This window comes from Stegodyphus dumicola, chromosome 4, assembly GCF_044657685.1.
Source record: "Stegodyphus dumicola isolate Sdum_Otavi_A_Nest chromosome 4, ASM4465768v1".
Classification (NCBI taxonomy): domain Eukaryota; kingdom Metazoa; phylum Arthropoda; class Arachnida; order Araneae; family Eresidae; genus Stegodyphus; species Stegodyphus dumicola.
The window spans coordinates 86,382,914-86,405,931 of NC_140771.1; the positions used below are offsets into that span (position 1 = coordinate 86,382,914).

General features: G+C 34.1%; 1 protein-coding gene across 1 annotated transcript in view; it reads left to right on the top strand.

The window, feature by feature from the left end:
* The first annotated feature begins 20,124 nt into the window (after positions 1 to 20,124).
* The window catches only part of EMC10 (ER membrane protein complex subunit 10), a 55,062-nt gene continuing 52,168 nt past the window's right edge, over positions 20,125 to 23,018 (top strand). The window contains exon 1 of the mRNA XM_035369033.2: positions 20,125 to 20,172. Coding sequence (XP_035224924.2) covers positions 20,140 to 20,172 — 33 coding nt within the window. The 5' untranslated portion in view covers positions 20,125 to 20,139. The remainder of the gene's footprint in view (positions 20,173 to 23,018) is intronic.

A 23,018-nucleotide genomic window follows, 5' to 3' on the forward strand; every position in this document is an offset into this window, starting at 1 on the left:
TATCAAAATGCGACGCTACGAGCAACGTTTTGAAACCAAAACCTAGCAATCATGAATCAGAACTAGAACTAGTTCCCATTCAGCATAAAGAAATTTAAATATAAATATGAACTACTTATTGCCATTCAGCATAAAAGAAATATAAATATAAATATTAACAAAATATTAAAGTTAATTTTATAAAATAATTAAACACATGAACAAATATATGAAATATAAAATAATTATTTCTCATGCAATAACTGGGCCACTACAGGCTTTGTAAGTGTTGACAGACGTGAACTGATAACGTTGGCGTCTGTTTGGAGTTGATACACAAAGGAAGCTACAAGCAATGGCATTTTCAAGTATTTTTTAAAGCTTTAAACTGATGAAAAATTAAGATTTATTGATTTATAGAAATTTGATTTAGTTTAGATGAAAGAAAAGTACTTATCTTAAAATTCCAGGCTTTTGGAGTATATCCTTACATTGTCCGCTGTTTTATTCTCGTCAACATCGGAGTAGAAAAAAAAAACATTTTTCAAAGAAATTTAGTTGATAATCACCAAGAGGAAAGGAAACTTTTGCACTTTTTTACGGAGCGCAGCGATCGTGCTGCCGCTTGCCTCGGTGATCGCAGACCAGTCTTTTCAAAATAAAAATAGACAGACAAAGACAGACAAAGTAGACAGATGTCTTTTGTTGCACCCGCTAAGTCTTTCTGCACCGATGGGCGAAAAATCAAGCATAGGTGCGAAGGAAAGGTATATAGAAAGGGGGGCAATTTCGTATTTCAGAGGAGAGTAAAATGGAACTTCGAATATTTTATACGAGTTCGAAAGGCCAGGAAGAAAAGATGGAACAAAATAAAGTAAAAAATAAATGGCCCAAAAGTAATGGAGAGGGAAAAAAATTTTTTTTTATTTATAATTAAAAAAAGGGCCTATAGAAAGAAAAGGAAAGGAAGTAAGAGAATTTTGTTTAAAAAAAACCCACGATTGTGTTCATGTGTGTAGTCAAAGTTGTTATCATTTACATTAAATAGAGTCTTTCAGGTGTGTGTAATGAGTGTGTTTTGTAAAGCTGAATAGATGTAAAGATGGGGGGAAATTAATAATAAAATAATAAATATTGGTGGTCCAGTCACATAACAGTCAAGTTTAGAAGCTAACTTTTGCTATAACAGGGAAACTAAAATTTTAAAATTTTTTAATTTAAACTTTTATTTTTTAACATGGAAACCAATATTAGCTTCTACCTTGAGACACAGTAACTGAAGACACATAAGATTAAGATACATATAATATCATGCAAAGTTATACATTAAAACTAAGTAACATCATCTATTGCGGTTTCCAACATATTTATATACACTGAAAACACCATCAGATAAAATCATAAATCCAAAACAAGGCGAGAACATATTAGCAAAAATAAATAAGTAAATAAATGACGGAGTTTTTTTTTTATTTTAATATTAATTATTTTTTTAAATAGGCATTTTATTTATTTATTAAGTTAATGGTCATAATTTATTGTATGTGTACTATTTTATCAATTTGAGGCACACTGTATTAATATATGCTTTTAATTTAAATAGATAGGAAATATAGATTAGAGGAGCAAAAACTACAACTCTATACATTGAGGCCCGAGATCATGTTTTTCTCTCTCGAGAAATTCCTCAAAGGGGCCCCAATGGGTAGTGCTAACACTACTGATAAGGCCTACTGATAAGGATAGCGTCCCTACGAGATGGTAACCAAAAAAGAAGCACATGATTTAAAGCAATTACTAGGTTTTTAATGCCAGAACATAATAAAATGAGCATAATAATAATAATGATCATAATAAATAAATGAATTTAAAGGTACTTTAGTGACAGATATTTGATTTAGCTTAGAGAAAAGAAGTTCTATTTATCTGAACGCTCCGTCTTAGTGCAGCAAAAGATTGCAAGGATGACAAGACCCCCAGGTACAGGAGAACTCCCGGCCTTGAGAACGAGACAATGCAGAGGATATTCGCGAAAATTTTCTTAAATAAATGAAGATTTTCTGGAAAACACCTTTGAAAATTCAGGAGCTCTGCCAAGATCCTGCCTCCATCGTATATGATCACAGCGCCCTCCTCAGGCTGAAACCTGTTCAAAAGGCAGACAGACAGACAGACAAAGTAGACAGATGTCTTGTTTTGCACCCGCTAAGTGTTCGTTTCTGCACCGATGGGCGAAAAATCAAGCATAGGTGCGAAGGAAAGGTATATAGAAAGAGGGGCAATTTCGTATTTGAGGAGAGTAAAAAGGAACTTCGTACATCTTGTCCGAGTTCAAAAGGCCAGGAAGAAAAGATGAGACAAAATAAAATTTAAAATAAATGGCCCAAAAATAATAGAGGGAAAAAAAGGCTTATAGAACGAAAAGGAAAAGAAGTAGGAAATATCCTAAAATACGATTGTGTCCATGAGTGTAGTTAAAAGGAGAAGAAACTGTCTTCATTTACAATAAATAGTGTCTCACATGTGTGTTTGTGTAGTGAGTGTGTTTGGTAATGGTGAATAGATGTGTTACTGGGGAAAAAAACAAATATTGACGGTGTTAAAATGCTTCGTATCAAGGTATTTAGCATGGAATATAAAATATGTACGCTTGCATCCGGAGATATCAACAAAGGTCATCAAACAAAAGTATATATTAATTTAACCAAAGTAACATATGCTACTTTCATTCTCAACATTTTCATACATTTTTCAAAAAACAGCAGCAGACTATCAACATAGAACCATATACAATACAAGACCACAACCGCACACACCAAAATATATATATATATATATATATATATATGTGTGTGTGTGTGTGTAAATTACTTAGTATATGTATTAAAAACACAAATTAAACAGTATTTATTAATTTAACTATCATAATTTATTACAAGATTAATTATTTTACTATCATAATTTATTACTAGTTAATTAATGTTAGTATAACACAATGAGGCACACTGTTATTTATATAAGCTTATAGTTCTAAGAATTCATTTACGGCGAAGAATAAACCATCCCTTACATATGGACATTTAACAGATAGCAAAGAACAGTATGAGAAAAAATCGGTGAGGTATAATAATATTTAAAGGCGAAACTATATTCAAGCGATCTAAAAAGAAAAGAGAATCCAGAAGATCCGAGAGGGAAATAGCGCGATGGCCAAATTTTCCCTCTCATCCCCAAATTTTCCCTCTCTCGAGATTCCTTAAGGGCTTGTAGCCTTGGCTACTAATGTTTAAAATTAATTTATGACTAGTAACAGCATGAATTATAAACAAATAGTTAAGTTATTGCATTTTATTTTCCAGCTATCGAAATGCGACGCTACGAGCAACGTTTTGAAACCAAAACCTAGCAATCATGAATCAGAACTAGAACTAGTTGCCATTCAGCATAAAGAAATTTAAATATAAATATGAACTACTTATTGCCATTCAGCATAAAAGAAATATAAATATGAATATTAACAAAATATTAAAGTTAATTTTATAAAATAATTAAACACATGAACAAATATATGAATTATAAAATAATTATTTCTCATGCAATAACTGGGCCACTACAGGCTTTGTAAGTGTTGACAGACGTGAACTGATAACGTTGGCGTCTGTTTGGAGTTGATACACAAAGGAAGCTACAAGCAATGGCATTTTCAAGTACTTTTTAATGCTTTAAACTGATGAAAAATTAAGATTTATTGATTTAAAGGCACTTATTTATAGAAATTTGATTTAGTTTAGATGAAAGAAAAGTACTTATCTTAAAATTCCAGGCTTTTGGAGTATATCCTTACATTGTCCGCTGTTTTATTCTCGTCAACATCGGAGCCGAAATTCATTGGAATGTTATAGGTTTTGTAGGGGAAAAATAAACATTTTTCAAAGAAATTTAATTGATAATCACCAAGAGGAAAGGAAAAATTTTCACTTTTTTACGGAGCGCAGCGATCGTGCTGCCGCTTGCCTCGGTGATCACACAGCCCTCTCCAGAAGTTTCCTTATAATAGCGGTGCTGATACGACGAAGTTGCAATTGCAGTTCTGTTTACGAGTCCAAGATAAAAATACAGACAGACAGACAGACAAAGTAGACAGATGTCTTGTTTTGCACCCGCTTAGTCTTTCTGCACCGATGGGCGAAAAATCAAGCATAGGTGCGAAGGAAAGGTCTATAGAAAGAGGGCAATTTCGAGATTTAGAGGATAGTAAAAAGGAACTTCGTATTGTTTTATACGAGTTCAAAAGGCCCGAAAGAAAAGTTGGGACAAAATAAATTAAAAAATAAATGGCCCATAGTGAAATCGAGAGGACAGAGATTTATAAAGATATGTGTATATATATATATTTAAAAAAAGGCCAATAGAGGAAAAGGAAGAGAAGAAAAACCTAATTTGCTAATACGTATGAGTATGATGACGCTGGAACTATGTGATGAGTGTAGGTAAGAAAATTATGTAGATAATATTATTTTAAGATAGTTGTGTCCAGTCAGTGAATATTTGCATCGAGGAGGCACTAAATATTTAACATATTTAAAAATTTACACGATATACAGGGAGAGGGAAGGGGGAAAAAAAAGAAAGAAAAACAGGTGAAAACATAAGTACATTATGCAGTAATAGAGCATGTTGACTTGTGAAGTTTTATAAGTAGTTTAATTTTCACATTGTATTCTTTCATATATACTGTGCAATAGAATATACGGTAGATTCCATCAGGTTGTACGTAGACGAAGAAAAACAATTTATAAATAAATAAATATATAGATAAATAAATAAATATATTTTTAAGTATATAAACAAGTAAATACAGCATATAATCATGGTAAGGAGAACTTAATAACATAGAATAGTTAAATCTAGTTGCGCATAGAAATTATAGTATCATATAATAACTTCAGTAGGATTGAGGAATTACACATTTGATAGAAATGCAAAAAAAGGGGGGGGAAATTAATAAAAAGAGAAGAAAAATTTGGACTAATTTTATTCATAAATATAAGATAAAAGGGTAATTATTGAAAATAAATTGGGGGATAAGGTAAAAAGGAAAGTTCTTACAGTTTTGGAGGAGTGTCTGAAACCAATTTCCTTGTTTTGGTTCTTCTTGTGTCGCTTGGCGTCTCGATTTCGATGTCCTGATCGGCTCCCGAGAACTTGACGATGCCAAAGAACTATGACTTTCAGTACACTGGAATCTAGATATCAGTCTAGAATGGTTAGTGCATGGATTTTCAGAAATCTTTGGGACAGAGTCTAAATCCAAATGGATAAAAGGAATGGACGGAGAATTTTATTTAGTAGGGAAAGGGGGACATAGAGTGGCCCCTTTCGGGTTATTAGAGAGAAGAGGAATATATAAGGTAAATAATTATAATAGAGGGGAGAGAGACCGGGAAAGCTTGAGATATCCATAGAGTAAAGGGAAAGCGAAGGATGGAAGGTCAGGAAAATTCAGATAATGTAGCATTAATTCATATATTCGTGCAAACTTGCCCATGTAAGGTGATTGATAAGATTTCTAAGAGTAAGGACAAATATATGTGAAAAGTTGTATAGATAAGTGCGTCTTGAGGAGGAATATTTTGAGAGCAGGATTTGGAGATGGAGGTAATATGGAAGTAGAATGAGGGAGCAGAAGAGAAGGAGATGAATATGTGCATGACATATTTCAGAATAGGAAGGTAGAGCAGGTGATGAGCTGGCGTGGTGAAGTGAAGATATAAATTAGAATAGGAACAGAGACATAAATTTGGATACTTACTTATTTCGGAGGTTTGTCGGTGCTGGTTGTAGGGTGTTGGATGTGGCTAGGAGAAGAGTTTCTCGGTTGAGGAACGTTTGTCGAGTAGTATTTTTGTCTCTTACAGAAGTAAGTGCTTTGGACTCTCGGTCTTGTAGTAATGCATAGTAGGGAGAGAAGAGGAAGAAGAAAGTTGAGTATAGTGGACAGGTGTTAGTGAAGGAGGAAAGCCAGCTGGCATGTAGAGCTCTAGAAGAGGTTGGTGAAGAAGTAGTGGTTGAGGGAGACAGAGGGCTGGAAGTAGAAGGGATAAAGAGGTGATTTAAAGCATATTTATGAAATTGCAGTCTTTGACGAAGTCTCCTAGGAGTTTGAGAATGGTAGAGGAAGTGGAGTAGAGTGCAGCAAGGATAGAGGGGGATTCTGAAAGTGTAAGAAGATGCGTCTGTAGGGTGTTCCTGGGCGCGGAGTAGAGAGAGCAATAAAGTAGGAGGTGTTCGAGGGTGTCAGGGACCTTACAGAATAGGCAAAGGGGGGAGTCAATTTTATTAAATTTAAATAGTAATTCGCGGGTGAGGATAGCGCCTGTTCTCAGACGGCGCAGGCAAATGTCAACTTTTTTTGGGGGATGAGAAAGTAGCTTATTGGAGAGGGTGATTGAAGAGAGGGGGCGCCAAGGGTTGGCAGAATGATTTTGTAGATAGGAGGTGAAGTCAGTATTGAGAGAGATTATAAGAGATTTTTTGGTTTGGAGGGCGGAAGGTGGAAGAGAAATTGGAGTACCTGTGGGAAGTTTAGCGAGTCGATCCGCCTCTTCATTTCCAGCAAGGCCAATGTGGGAGGGGATCCATTGAAATTTAACTGATTTATTGAGCGAGATGCAAGTCTTATAAAGGGAGTAAATTTCTGAAAGAAGCGTGTGAAGGGAAGTAGAAGAAGGGAGCTTTTGAAGGGCCAGTAGGCCAGATTTGCTATCGGTGAGAATAAAGCTATGGGATGATTAGAAGAAGAGAACCATGAGAGTGCCTCACGTATGGCAAGGAGTTCCAGCTCCATAATGGTACATTTGTCATGAAGGGTGAAGTTTTGTTGAATGCCCAATTTTGGGATAACATATGCTGCACCATTGTGGGTAGGTGTAAGGGAGCCATCAGTAAAAATGAAAATGGAATTTGGAGGAAGATTAGTAAGAGTGTCCAGGCAGAGAGACTGAATAGCTGATGAAGGAAGGGAGGATTTTGAGGGAAGGGAAGGTATATAGCATCGAGTGGGTGCTGGAGAGAAGTCCCAGGGGGCTGGGGAGTTGATAGGAGAGGCAGGGAGGGTTGCAAGAAAGGATAGATTTGGAATTTTAATTTTGAGGAAATCCATTATATTGCCTGAACGCATAGGTGAAAGTAGCAGAGGAGCTAAGGGATGATTATTTGCTGAGATGCACACTCTGTGAAGAAGATGGAGGAGTTGGTGTTGGGCTTCAAGGAATATGGGTTTTAGTTGGGATTCGATGTACACCTCAGAGGAGGGGGTAAATCGGAGAAGTCCGAGAGCTCTCTTAATAGCCATTTTGTGGGCAATCTCCAAGGGTTTGAGCTTATTTGTGGATAGATTACATAGCACGGGGAGGCTGTAAATAGAGATAGAGCGGACAGTAGAGATATAAAGGAGGAGCTGCGAGTGTGGGTTAGGGCCGATAGAAGTGCCAGTACAGGATTTGAGAATGTTAGATGTAGACTTTGTTTTAGAGGTTAGTTGTTTGATATGTGGAATAAAGGATAGTGAGTTGTCAAGAGTGACTCCTAAGAATTTGTGAGAAGAGGTGAGAGGAATGGGGAGGTCATAGATTAAGAGAGTGGGGGGGGCATGGATGTCGTTTTTTGGAAAAGAATAGATGGCGGCATTTCTCTGGGGCTAGGGAGAAACCCCATTCTGTGCAATAGTCACAGACTTGGTCTATTGTATATTGTAAGTTAATATCCTTGTCCAAGATGGACCAAATCGCAATATCATCGGCAAAAATGGCGATGCGGATGTTGCTATTGATGAGGGAGGGGAGGTCATTGAGCATAAGATTAAAGAGAAGGGGAGAAAGTACTCCTCCTTGTGGGGTGCCGTGATCCATGGAGAAAGGGCTGGAAAGATGGGAACCGAGTTTAATACTGGAATCACGGGGAGGAAGAAAGAATTGGATGTATTCGTTAATAATTTTACCAAATCCTAGTTTAAGAAATTTGCAGAGGAGTGCTTTTGGATTTATAAAGTCGAATGCACTTTTGAGGTCGAAGAAGACAACAGAAGTCTCTTTTTTGTGATGAAAAGCATCTTGGATGTCGAGAGTAAGTAGTAAGACGATGTCGATAGCAGATCTATTTGATCTGAATCCATACAGATGATGATTATAAATATTGAAGTTTTCGAAGGCCCAAGAGAGTCTATTCTTAACAAGTTTTTCAAAGAGTTTTCCGAGACAGGAGCTGAGACAGATGGGACGATAGGAAGATGGGGATGAGAGGTCTTTCCCCGGTTTAGGGATTGGGATGATGAGAGATTGTTTCCAGGAGGATGGGAATTTCGAGTTAGTCCACATGAAATTGAAGGTTGAGAGAAGTAAGCTGAGTTTTTTGTGAGGAAAGAGTTTCAGTATTTTATTGGAAATGCCGTCTGGCCCTTCTGAGGAGTTTGTGCGGAGGGTAAGAATTGCGGTACGCAGTTCGCAGGGGAGAAAGGAAGAGTCAAGGGCATGATTGAGAGGAGGTTTATGAAAGAAAATATAGGCCTCAATGAGTTGGAAAGGAAAGGATGGGATAGGATTTATAGGGGGGTTAAATTCTGAAGAGAAGAGGGTGCAGACAGAATTTAGGTCTCGGTTTTCAAGAGCGAGGATGGTATGCCAAGCAGGATTTGGGATAGGCGAGGAGGAGAGAGATTTAATAATTTTCCAAATTTTAGATTTTGGAATTTTGGGATCGAAGGAGAGACTTGCATGTTCCCATTTTTTTTGCGAGATATTTGGTTTGTCGGTTAATTTTAGCATTTATCCTACGATAAGATAAAAGATCTTTAGGATCTTTAGTACGATACGCAATCCTTTTGTATCGCGTTCTGATTGCGCATAATTTGTTATAAGAGGTAAGGTTTTTCTTCCAAACAGGTACTGTAATTTTATGGGAGCTCTCGCGGGTGACGTTCTGAATGTGAGAGAAAAAAGACTCACAGTCAGATAGGGAATAGAAGGAGGTGTGGTGAGATAGTTTAGCAAATTTAGAGACAACCTCAGAGTGGTCAAGAATCTTTCTCTTGACCGTCTGAGGAGGAGAGGAAGAGCGAAAGTGAAGATAGATAGGAACATGGTCGCTGCCGTAGGAGTGGGGGTGTGCATGCCATGCAAGACGGTGTGCGAAGTGTGATGAGATTAGAGAAAGGTCTAGAGTGCTGGTAGTGCCTGAGTGGTGAAAGTAAGTAGGAGCAGGATAGTTCATCAGGGTGAATTGGGACTGGAGAAGAAATTTTTCGAGTGAGGCCCCACTAGCGTTTGTGCTAGAGGAACCCCATAAGGGTGAGTGAGCGTTGAAATCACCTTGAATAATAGTAGGGATAGAGGAAAAGGTGCTGAGAGACCAAAGGAAGTTTTCAGAGAGCACATGCTGAGGGGGATTGTAAACTTCAATCAGGAGAAGGGTTTTTTTTTGAAGGTGATTTTAACAGCGATCGCTTTCGTGCGGGAGTCATGCAGAAGGTGGTCTAGGGAGACTTCGCATTGAGGGAGATCTCGGTGAACAAGGATGGCGACTCCGCCTGCGCAAGTATCTCTGTCTCTGCGATAGAAGATGAATTTATTTAGTTTTGGAGATTTTTTCTTTCCCAGTCTTGTTTCGCTTAGGAAGATAGCATGCGCATTTGTGAAAAGGTTGCTATTTCGCATGGCAGTAAGGCGACCGTTGAGTCCATTGCAGTTAAAGTGAACGAACATTGTGGCAGGGAAGCTTGCTGGGACAGAGTTTTAAGAGATGCTCATCAGGTATTGTAGAATGGAGGTGGCTTGTTGTAGATTTAGGTAGAGGAGTGATCAAGGATACAATCCGATATCTTCAGTTTTTCATAGATGCACACACTTTATTACATAGGAAAGGTAGTAATCCATAGGTATTTGCCAGATAAGTGCACTAATTTGCAAAAGAAATGCTAAATGGAAAAAATTTTTTAATTTTCTTATACAGGAGGGAATGATCTAGCGAAGAGTAATGAGGAGGTGTTGGAATTCCTGCATAGACCAACGCCCAGTGACTTATCCTTTTTTCAAAATAAAAATATTAGAGTCAAAAGTAAACAATATACGATGCAGTTACAGTTAAATGTCATATGGGTGGCCAATTTATTCAGAATTATAAAAAATGTGCTTCAAATTCTCTTTCCTAATATAAAAAAAATACTTCTTAAGACTTTAAGTCAAAATTTTATCATTAATAAGTTTAAACTAGCGGAATACAAGTTAAAAGTTTTTTTTTGGGCCGTGCAGGTTGATGAATTTTGTTTTCTACTTAAGATGTTTCTTTTATATTTAGAAAACGGATTGTTAGTGAAAAGAGGTATATTCAATCTGTGCATAATTCCATCCGTCAGGTCAAAAGATTTCGCATGTAATGTGAGTTTGCTTAAAATTGTGTCTGCATTAAGGAACACGTTATTAACCGGACCTCTTCTCGCTCCTCCTACTAAATGGCACCCTCTCATTGGTTGCAATGAATGTCAATCACGCATGACGTTCAGATGAAGAGTTTTGTCTCCGGGTTACTAGAAGAAGAACTTTATGTTTGTCATAGTAATGAAGAGCAACTGAAATGTCGCCAATTTGTCGTGATTTTGGGATCTTCGCGCATTTTCTTTGTTCTTTACTGAAATTTTTTGTTCTTTGTTGTTCGTATGCAGACAGAAATTTTCCATAAGCTAATCACTAATTTTAATGCTTTAACGTATTAAACGCTATTTTATAAGAAGCATTTACAGTATACTCTGAAATATTTTTTAATCACTTAATACTATAATAATAATTCGTATCACTGAAATAATTTTTCAGTATTTCCTGAATTAAGTTTTTATCAGGATCATCAAATGTCTTTCGATATGAAGCAGGGTTTATTAATCTTTGAACAAATGTAGTTTCAAAATATTAGTCCTAATTTTATTTTCTATCATCTCATAGTTAGATTGTTCTTTTATAATTTTGAACTTACGTTATCTTTTCTCAAATAAAATTCGTAAATTGTGAATAATCAAAATAGCTATTACTCTACACCGATTTCAGCAGGTTTTTATAACACAAAACAAGTATAATAATAAATGTTTAATAATTTTAATTTATCTTAATTTAATTTGATCCTGTTTTTATATTGTAACAGATATGCAACAACAAAATATCCTTGATACTTATGTAAACTTGTCATTGTGATATGTAAATTATACTTTATAATTGAGATTTTCATCAAATTTCTATGCACCTCATACAATTAGTTAATAATAAGTAAATGGTGTATCATGTTGTATATGGATAAACCTTGTAAAAAATTAAGAAATCATATTGCATGGTTTCAAATTATAAATAAAGTGTTTAAATATCCTTTAATTAGCAAATTAAAATGGTTTGGATAAATTTATGTTACTTTTGTTTTGGATAAGTAATTATCGTTTCTTTTAGAATTTTCTGTTCAATAGCTCATTTTAATAACTAAACATATGTTTGATTTGGATCCCATCAGTGGCCAAGCAGTAAAGTTACTGAATACTAACAGTTTGACCTGAGTTGGATTCCAATCGAAAGGGTTGGCTACATGAGCATTTTTGCAAATTTCCAATGTGTAACTTGGATACCAACCAGTTTCCTCTATAAAGTCCTCCACAAAAGTACTCCTCCCTTTTGACAAATAGCACTCACATGCTTTGCTGAAGAATTTTCTGTTGAATAGCTAGCTTCATTTATAAAGCAAAGTGAACTATGTTTGATTTGAGATTAATTAAAAAATGAAAGGCAACTAAAAGCTAATTATCATTGATTTTAATTTTTTGCTTCAAGTTAAACAGCAAAATACAACTGATAAGTTAATACAGTCAAAAGTCGTTAATTCGGACACCCATAATCCGGAATGATCTATAATCCGGACCTCAAAGCTAAAAACTTTCTGCGCATGCGCCGCGTTGACACATGCGCATAGGCGTTTACGCGTGCACGTAAGACTTTTTACCACTGCGCATATGCGTTTGCGCAAGCGCAGAATACGGTTTCGCATGCGCGTTTTATGTATAACGGACGGTATAACCTAAAATTAACTTATTATCTATTTCAGTTAATGTTGATGATTGCATTGTTACTTAATCTTCGAATTGGATCCGGTTTATTATTTTTTGCAGACTGTAAGAGCAATTTCATAAAAGTAAACTTGAACTTTCGATTATGTCAAATAGAATTTCCGTTTCTGGAGCTCCCAAAGGATCGTACAAAACGAAAGTCTGTTTCAATGTCCATCACACAAAAAGTGGAATTGCTGCAAAAAATGGATAAAGACATGAAGAATGTGACAGAGAGGTTAGTGAAAACGAAAAAATTTTGATTGACTAGTCGGTATTCTCGGCACAGCAATTAACGGGACTTGAACAGCGGAACTTTGTAACTGAATAAGAAATCGTGTCTGTTTATAGAATTAAAGAGAAAGTATTATTACATAAAACGAAGCAACTTTAAACAACTTACATTGAAAGAAATGTTTAATAAAGTAAACAAATTAATATTGAGCTTCTTTTTTTGTAAATTTTGATACCCTTTAGATCATAATTGTTCTTTATTTCATAAATTAAGGTTTCATATTTTTAATTTTAGAATTTCTGCATGCCATCTTACGAGATTTAAACTGATGATCTATAATCCGGAAAAATCGATAATCCGGAATCGCCGAAGTCCCGACGAGTCCGGATTAATGACTTTTGACTGTATAGTATAGAAACTAATACATAATGATCATACTGGATATTTTCTGGGCACTTGATATAAGAAATACAAAAATAAACTGTTGATTGACTCCATAAAAATAAACAGATTTAAAGATTTTATTCCAGTTATTGAAAAATTAGTATATATATTTATTAAATCTGTGCAAATTAAAGATTAAAACTTTAACATGCAATTGATTTAATAGCAGAGTAGGTAACACTGATTTCTTGAATTTATGGGTTCCTCTGCTAGGCGAGAAAATGCTGACATCCTTAGCTATTTATAATTCATTCTAAGGAAGCATTAGATCTCTGTATAGTTAATTTTCTTTTAAAAAAATGTACATTAAGATGGTAAATAATGATTTAATGTTTGTACTGGGTTACTAGAACTTGTATTTTAAGGTTATTTTAGTAATGAAGATCAACTCAAATGTTACCAGTTTGTCCTAATAGTTTGTCTTTGTAGATGTATTCTGTTCCTTTCAAAATGTTTGTTGATCATTTACTTGTAAGACAGTTATAAAGTATTTTCTCCTGTCCTTCCACATGTCTTCAAAATAATCTAATGACGTCACATAGTACTTAATTGTTCAAAAGCTAGTCAATAATTTTAATGCTTTTACCATTTTGTAGGAAGAAACATTTATATTATAATGTGAAATATTTTTATAATCACTTTAAATTATTGAAAAATTAGTAATTATATTTGTTATTTAATAGCTGATTTAATAACAGAATTGTTAGTGCTGTGGTTTCATTAATTTTGGTTACATTTCCAGCAGAGGAGATGCTGATGTCCTTAATTATTTATAGTTCATTCTAAAAAAGCATTAGATCTGTGTATAATCAAGTTTCTTATTCAAAAGTGTACATTAAAATGCTAAATAATGATTTAATGTTTCTGAGTTAAATTATAAAAATAATCCAATTTCTTTGTGATGATCTTGCATTTCATTATTAGCTTAAAATGTATTATGGCATGGATATGTATTAGTTTACTACTCACACATTTAAAAATTAAATACCTTAAAACTTCCAGACTGATATAATTAAAAGTTCAAGATAGTGTGGTATCTTGATATTGTGCTTACATCAAAATTTTAACTAAGCTTTACACATTTGAGCAATATAATCACAAATTAGATAACTGACCTAAATTTCTGTAACATAGCATTTAATGATTATGAAAAAGCGACTTAACTATCTAAAGATAAAAATTACCTTTATGGCTGGTATTCTATTTAAGATCCAGAAAAACCACAAAACCACCTTTACGGCTAGCCCATTTCTAATGATTTCAATGTGCTTTGAACTATTAATGTGTGGATGGAGAACCCCAACATACTGATTTTTTTTACTCAAAAGACTTCTCCTTATCTAAGCAATTAAAATTTTTCTAGAAGACATATATTTTATACATAAAATATCAGTAAATGAAACATTTAAGTTTTTTATTTTTATTTATTTATTTATTTATTTATATTAGATTTACCTAAAACATTTTAATGAACACTATATATTATACTTAGGTTCAGTCATAGAATATCTAAATATTAATTCTGATTATTGACTTAATCCCACACGTAGCTGAGTAGTTAAGATTGCTGAATGCTGGAAGTTTGATCATAGGTGAAAGTACTGGCTGTATAGTTTTTCCTGTGTGTAACGTAAATGTGAGCCATTTTTCCTTAGGGGAGGCAGATAGCCTTCATGTTCTTTGCTGTATTCAAATATTCTAATCTAAACTTTTATTCATTTTTTCCATTTAGTGAATATGGCAGAGATAGTTATAATTCTTATGTATTACAGTGCAAGGATAAATTGTTGTTAATAAAAATAAACAAATAAGTTTCATCTTTACCCTCCCTCCTGTGTGTGTGTGTGCATGTATAAAATTTTGATTTTTCCATCTAAATTTGTTTTTGCATTTAATTATTAAACTTCAAATGTCAGTTTAATGCCGCATATGTAACTCAAGTGCATTTTTATCCAACTACAACTTTTTTTTTAACTGCAGTGTGTGTACAAAACTTATTTCATTTTACTTTAGATTCACTAGAATTTTTATTCGATACTGCCATTTTACCTCTGCAAGATGATTGTTTTCAGAGATAATCAAATCTTGAGCTTATGAGAAAACAAATCACTCGCGGTAGTTCTAAATTTTTTTTAGCTTAAGGAGCAATGTAATAAACAACATGAGCATTTCTTAATCTTTTTCTTGAATCTTTGTTGGGCTACATTTTGTTATTCTATTGAAGTATTTATCATCCTTGCTGCATAATACAGTCAAAAATCGTTAATCCGGACTCGTTGGGACTTCGGCGATTCCGGATTATCGATTTTTCCGGATTATAGATCATCAGTTTAAATCTGGTAAGGTGGCATGCAGAAATTATAAAATTAAAAATATGAAACCGTAACTTATGAAATAAAGAGGAATTATGATCTAAAGGGTATCAAAATTTACAAAAAGAAAAAGCTAAATATTTATTTGTTTATTTTATTAAACATTTCTTTCAATGTAAGTTGTTTAATTTGCTTCGTTTCCTGTGATAATACTTTCTCTTTAATTCTATTAAACAGACATAATTTCTTGTTTAGTTACAAAGTTCCGCTGTTCAAGTCCTACAATTGCTGGTCGAGAATACCGACTAATTTGTCAATCGAAATTTTTTCGTTTCAAATATCAAATCAATAACCTCTGAGTCACTTTCTTCACTATCGGAAGCGAATTATAATGACTAGGAACTTGATTTAAATCATATCAAAGACCGAGTACATCGAGATGAAATACTACATTTAGTAAAGAATTATAAGCCAAATAAAATAAAAACATCTGCCCTGAAGATAAGGATAGTGCTAACAAATCAACTTCCAATTCATTGCGCGCCGTGTCGTTTCTCTTCCCCCGCAGAGCAGCGTGAAATTGATAAACATATTCCGGAATGATTAGATAATCAAAGGATATGTCTTTATCCCTTTTTTGCAGCAATTCCACTTTCTGTTTAATGGACTTCAAAACATACTTTCGCTTTGTAGATCCTTTACATATTAGTAAATATATATCGGAAATTCTATTTGACATAATCGGAAGTTTAAGCTTACTTTTATAAAATTGCTCTAACAGTCTGCAAAAAATCATAAGCCGGATCCAATTCGAAGATTAAAGAACAACGCAATCTGCAACATTAACTGAAATAGATAATTAGATAATTTTAGCTTATACCGTCCTTTATACATTAAACGCGCATGCGTAAACGTATTATGCGCATGCGCACATGTATTTTCGCAGCCGTAAAGGTCTTACGCGCACGCGTAAACGCCTATGCGCATGCGCAGAAAGTTTTTAGTTTTGAGGTCCGGATTATGGGTGTCCGAATTAACGACTTTTGACTGTAATTGCCAGTTTTCAGAAATTATAATTCAGTGTAGTGTAATATTTATTTTATCTTTCACATTAAAACTTCAAAAATAATGAGCATCCTTTTTTATATCTTTATTTAATTTTGATTTTTATAATAATTAAGAGATAGAATTCTTCAAAGGAATATAACTGCAATTTGTTTTAAAATTTATTAAGTTCTATAAAGAAGGCAATACAAGAACATGTCATATATGCATAAGAATTTTGGTCCTTGTTCAATAGCAAGAGGTTTAAAAAAGGAAGAGAACGTTCTGACTGGCTTCCCAATGTAATCTATATATCTTCAAGATTTTGCCATCAAGTAAATTTCTGAATTCTAAAAATTATGTCATCTGTACTTCACCAGGTGACTAGTCCTGTGTTTTAGACACCATACACTGACAATACTGAAAGAGAATTGTCATTTCATTAAGCTCCAGACTTTGAATTAACAATTTATTTTATTAATTTGATCTGAAGTGTATGAAATCGGGAAAATTTATCTTATATTAAAATAAAAAAAGAAAAACAATATTTTTATTTGCATGCATAAAAGATCTGGGCAGTTTGGAAACATATACTAAAGTTTCAGCATTTTCCTAAAATATGATTAAGTAAAAATAACCTCGACTTGACAATATCCTGATTTAATGAAAAATTTCATGAATTATGTCACACTTTGATTACTATTAATTGTTTGAAATGATATTTTTGCATCCTTAATTGACAAACTTAATGACTATAGCACAGGGAATTAAAAAAAATTACTGAATTTAATTCAATGAACTTTTCATTAAGTCACTCGTGGGCAAAATTAAGAGAATTTGCAAATTATGTTTATTTTTAAGAAAGGTTTTGAATCTAAGGTACTAATTATGCCGCCAAAGAATTGTGCAAATATTCAGAGTCGAATACGTAATCTTACATGTGCGTATCTGCGGAGCTATGATCATGAAAAGAATGTCAGCGCACGAGGGGTTTTCAACAATTCATTACAATACTGGATATTATTCTGCATTGATTGAACCTGTATATATTTGTGTATATTTGATATCTCCTTTTTTAATATCTAAATTATATTACACTTCATTTGTATTCTTATTTCATTGCCCCTTTGCTGTGTATATCAGAGACTTCGAGGATTTTTTCATCCCTCCATTTCATGTGTTCCATAACCACTAGTTGGCACCACTTTACAGTAAATCACCTATCTACATGTTGGAAAATTTTTTATCACCAGTTCGGACTAGCGTCCACTTCTGCGATGGAATCAAAGAGTTGAATGCAATGGTAGCCACAGTAATTTGCTATAGAGTTCTGCCGATTACGGTGTGTATGTATAAAGCCAATGGCCTAGAAGAGATTCGGGCCCAGATTCGGGTAAAAGCCGGTTAGTTACATGTTTGTTTCAAAGCCACGCTCGGCGATTAACGGTAGATTGTCGCCAGATCAATCAGAAGCGGAGGTAGTTAAAGAGCTCAATGTGACACCCAGTGTCGTCAGCAATTTATGGAAACAGTTTCAGGACTTTGAAAAGTTCGACCAAGATCCACAACCAAGGTCCAAAGCCGACCAAAATCCACAACGACGATTGAAACTCACTATTTGCCTCTTTCAGCGCTGCGACACAGAACTGCTACAGATTCACAACTCTCACCTGAGCTATATGCTGCCGCTGAAATCCGAGTTTCACGGTTTACAGTTGTCTGAAGGCTTCATGAGATAGGGCTGTATGCCAAAAGACCTGCTATTTGCGTTCTGCTCACTTCAATACACAGACTTCAGTGCGTGCTTTTTATACGAGCCGAGATATGCCTGGTTATTGATTCTTATTGTGTCTGCATCTGGAAAGAGCCTGGAACACGATACCATCCCTCCCCTCATCATGGGAAAGGATCATTACGGTGGTGGAGGTGTAATAGTTGGGTAGGTATTATGCTGAACGGCCCCACACCCCCTTCATATGTTTGACAAAGGCTTTCTGATTTCTATGAGTTATAGAGAGGCAATCTTAGATCGTATGTTTCAGGAGCGCAGTGGGTCCGGTGTTCCTGTTAATGGATGACAAAGCTCGTCCACATAGGGCTCAGCTGGTCAACAGTAACCTGGAAAGTGAGGATATTTGCCACCTGGCTAAACAACGCAACACCTAACTGAAATAATATATCCCTATAAAGCATGTCTGGGACGCTCTTAGGAGGGCAATTTTCCCCCCTCCAAGAACCATCCTGGAGTTGAAAACTATCTTGTTGCAGGAATGAGACCGACTGCCATAGGGGCTCTTCATCTGCGTCCTGTCTAGTATGCCGTCACGATACACGACCTGTCTGGCTGTAGAAAAGACCGTACCTCATATTAGATCTTAAAGAGATGTTAATTTATTTTACCGATGTTTATTTAGAGCTTTATTGATAATCATGAGACATAAAATGACTTGGAATGTCACATTCCTTTCTCTGTTATAAATGTATATTCAAAGCGTAATTTTAAAATAATTCATATTCAGCAATTTTAAGTGATTTACAATAAATTTGACAGATGAACTCCTGTGTAAATAAAAAGTTTAAGAAACATTAATGAAGTTCTCCTATATTTATGTCTTTATTCTAAACAACGCAACACCTAACTGAAATAATATATCGTTAGTTTCGCTTTCAGTTTCAAGATAGTTCTAAAAAATTAAGTTATTTCAACTTTTTTAAAAACTAACAGTATTCAGGATCTTACCTGTTTTTGAGGTGATCCTCTCTACTTCTCAAGGTTCCATATGATTTCGATCTCATGCGAAAGTGATTTTCAGTACCGATATTAGTCTTAAGACATATTTTGTTCTTTTCAGAGATGGACGCAACTAGAGAATTTACTGCATTTTGTTTTATTCCGTCACAAATAAGGTGATGAACGATTTCATCACGTTTGAATATTTGTGAATGATTTCATGTTATGCCCTGTTAATTAAATAAAGGAAAACTTTTTTTAAATTATTTCGTGGGATATTTGAATATGATGCAAATGTTATGCCATTTTTTTAATCATATTTAAAGACAATATCCACATTTTTTTTTTTTTTTTTTAAAGCTAACTTTTAACAGTTACCGTTATTGAATCTAAGAATCTCTAGAAACTATGCATTTTCGTCTCACAAATATAATAAATAATGTAACTGTTCAATAACAGACTGACAATACTTTTTATAAATTTTAAATAATTCGTACATTTATCAGTTAACAAGATTTTTAAATCGCTATAATTTAAACACATTTTTTTAATATGCTTGCCACTTTTTTCATTTTTAGCATTGCGAACTTGGTATATAACATTATTCGAATTATCGAAAACAGTTTTAAAAAATTATATTTGAGAATGCAGGTCATGATATAAAGAATTATCGCATTTGGCCTTTGCCTGTTCTCATGACTAGCACGTCCAGCTGTCATGAAGACCAAACATTAGCTTACTCTAGCTGATTTTTTATGGCAGTTTATGTAGCACCGATGTGCGTAATAAAAAAACTGCCCACTAAATTATTCATAAGTCAAATGAAACAGTTTACACAGTTCTTTTTAAGCTGTACAGATATTAAACTATGCACGATTAGCTAAAAAATTATTTTAGTAATTGAGTTTTTACATGCACTTTAACACATTGACTGCCATGTACATCATCGATTATTCAAAGCGGCCTTACTTTTCGGAGCCATGCTCATCGAGTGTGACTTAAATTTTGTATTGTTTAAAGCTGTGTGAGTCATCGGTGCTTCACAAATGGATCAATTTATATAGTTAAAATTATTTCTACATTCAGAAAGTTGTTCGTATTCTTGGTTTCGGCTTCTGGAAGCTTTATTTCATAGATTATTATCTGATTTTAATATAGATTTTGTTGCAATAAGTAATCATTATTTATGAAGTAAAACAACGAAGTTATAATTAAATGGGATTGTGTTGTTTATTGAAAGAATACAAGACTAGCAATATTTTTTAAGATGTTTACACTTTCACTAAGTTATTTATTTTTGGTTATGTATTATGTTGTATTATTTGTATTGTAATACAGTATTTGTCTAATTTTACCAATTTTTCCTATTGAGACATAGAACTCTTGTGTTAATTTACAATGAACTGAAATGTAATAAATTTATTGTTTAAAATATAAATGGGATTTATATTTTAAACCTGTTATTTGTTTATCTATTTATTAAATATTCATAAAAATATATTCAGATTAGGTACTGAACTGATTTTTAGGATAAAGGAGACACGAAACCACTAGAATTAAAAAAAAAATTATCCGACAGACTATTTTACCAGATTTTGCTGTGGCACTGTGGTAAATAAAGATTACACACCCACGTGTTAAATAAAGATTCTTTTTAAGTACCCTAAAAAACTTTGATTTTAGAAAACATCAATTATGTCCGTGAAGTATTAGCAAGTTTGTTATATTTATAATACCGCTGCCATGGCATGCGAGTCGCCAATGAAATATATCATTATTTCGCTCTTTATTATCCATTAAAATGGGGGTATCGCCTCAACCAGAGGTTCATTGTAGCCCAAATAAGTCAGTAGAGTTCCAAAAAAAAAGGTGAATTTGAAGATTTAATAATGTCCTTATTCTTCAGAAACACAATTTGGGTAAAGTAAAATTAAATAATCATGTTAGAAAATTAATTTCTTTAAAGTTGCACAGTAAACACCACGTGATGCGAGGTGGCCAATAGCGAGTGAAGGAGTCATAAAACCGCGAACTAAAATTTTCTCTGAAAGCAAAGTCTTTGCTTTAAACACTACACAGTACTAAATAAATTCTTGGTTAAATGAAAATAATAAGTAAGAAATATAAGTTGCAATCAAAGTCCATAAGCTTTGTGCATAACGTAAACTGATCTTGATTAATAAAGAGTAATAAGATACGTAAAATAAGTAGAAATAAAAGATATACACTGTACACTACCACCATAATGCATTATGATGTATAGTTCGCGGTCTTTTATCTGTGGGTTCTTTAATGGCTAGGTATTGTGAGTTTTTCAGTTTTTCAAAGAAGTTGTGTGCTGTAGTTAGTATTTGATCATAATCGGGAGAATATTTAAATTCTTATGGATTTGCGCGTTCCGCACAAACCAAGGGGCATTTGTTATGCTACGAAGAATCTTATTAGGTAAGACTTTTTTTTTTTAGCGTTCAGTTTATCCGGCTGTTGCCCATGCAGGAACTGCATAGAGTAGAATTGGTCTGATGTGAGTGATATAAAGATTTCTTTTAGTATTCAGATTTAATTTAGATTTCCTTCCAAGCAGGGAATAAAGAGACATAAATGCTGCATTAGCTTTATTGATGGTATACTGGATATGGTCCTTGAAATTTAAAGCTTTGTCGACGTACACTCCTAGGTATTTATATGAGCTTGCTACTGGAACAGGTGAATTATCTATTTTAATATTGGAATTAACTGGAAAATTTTTTCTGTATCTGCGATATAAAACAACCCAACATTTATCTGCGTTAAGTTTAATTTTCCAAATTTCACAGTATTTGTTGATTAGATTAGCTTGCATTTGGAGTTTGTCAAGACCATTTTGTGGATTTCTAGAGCTGGTTAAGATAACTGTATTGTCCGCATATTTATAAATACTTGAGTGTAGTGGGACAGGCATGTCATTTATAAAAATATTAAAATATTTCGGTCAAACAGACCCTTGAGGGACGCCTCGGAAAATCTCTTTCTTGATGAGAGAATTTCTCCACATCTTTACTTAAAACGTGCGACAGTAGAGATAAGAGTAGGTAAGTTTAATGAAGCTATTAGGCAGAAGGAAATTTGACAATTTGTGGAGTAAGCCAAGCATGCCAGACTCGGTCAAATGCCTTCTCAAAATCGAGAAAGCATGCTGCTACACCATTCTTTTTTCTAAATTCTTGGGCGATAAATTCTACCGGGTGGAGTATCTGATGAGTAGTACAGTGTCCCTTTCGGAAACCAAATTGGTTCCTATCAATGCCAATTTGGTAAGTCTTGTACTGATGACACGTTCAAAAACTTTGCAGAGAGCCGGTACCAGGCTGATGGGTCTATAATTTTTGGCATATTTAAGGTCTTTTCCAGGTTTCAAGATGTTAATAATTATTGAATGCTTCCACTGAGAGGGAAAATAGCAGTGACGAATGCATGCGTTGAAAATATTGGTGATAAGTACTATACATCTGTTAGGCAGTGCCTGTAACCCTTCATTTGAGATATTATCAAAGCCTTGGCTTTACGTTTTTTGATAATTTAGAGGCTTTATTATGGCTTTTAATTATGATAGCATTTTTGCCTCCTCTGTTTTGGGGTCTATCCTCTCTGATAGCCATGAATTCTGAATCTGTCACAAGCTCGAAGATGTGTTTCATTGACTAACATGACATCAGTGTCATGTTTTTGGAGGTCGGAGATCGGAGATCATCATTCGTTAAGTGGTGTTCAACCCAAAGGCCTTTACCACTACATGTTTATCCATCCCCTAAGGACTTGTAAAAGTTATTTTTGGAGGTAAGAGATGAGCTGAGGTTGTTGCTTACGGATACCGTTAGCATTGAAGAAATTAATTTTTATAAAGCTTTTGGTAGCTAAAATAAGATTAGGAATATTATGAATCGGCTTAAAATTCATAATCAATATTTGACAGATAATCAAAAACGGCCATGCCGACCTCTAATTTTTCAAATATTCCTTTAGCACTTTTAAATTTTTAGAAGAAATCTTTAATTTGTAACTTTAACCTCTCATAAAATCCTAATTGGCTAGTTTTTGATCCTTTCGGTTGGTTTTCATCTCTGGATGATTGTTGACAGGCAGGACTACGTTTAGGGATCTCCTTCG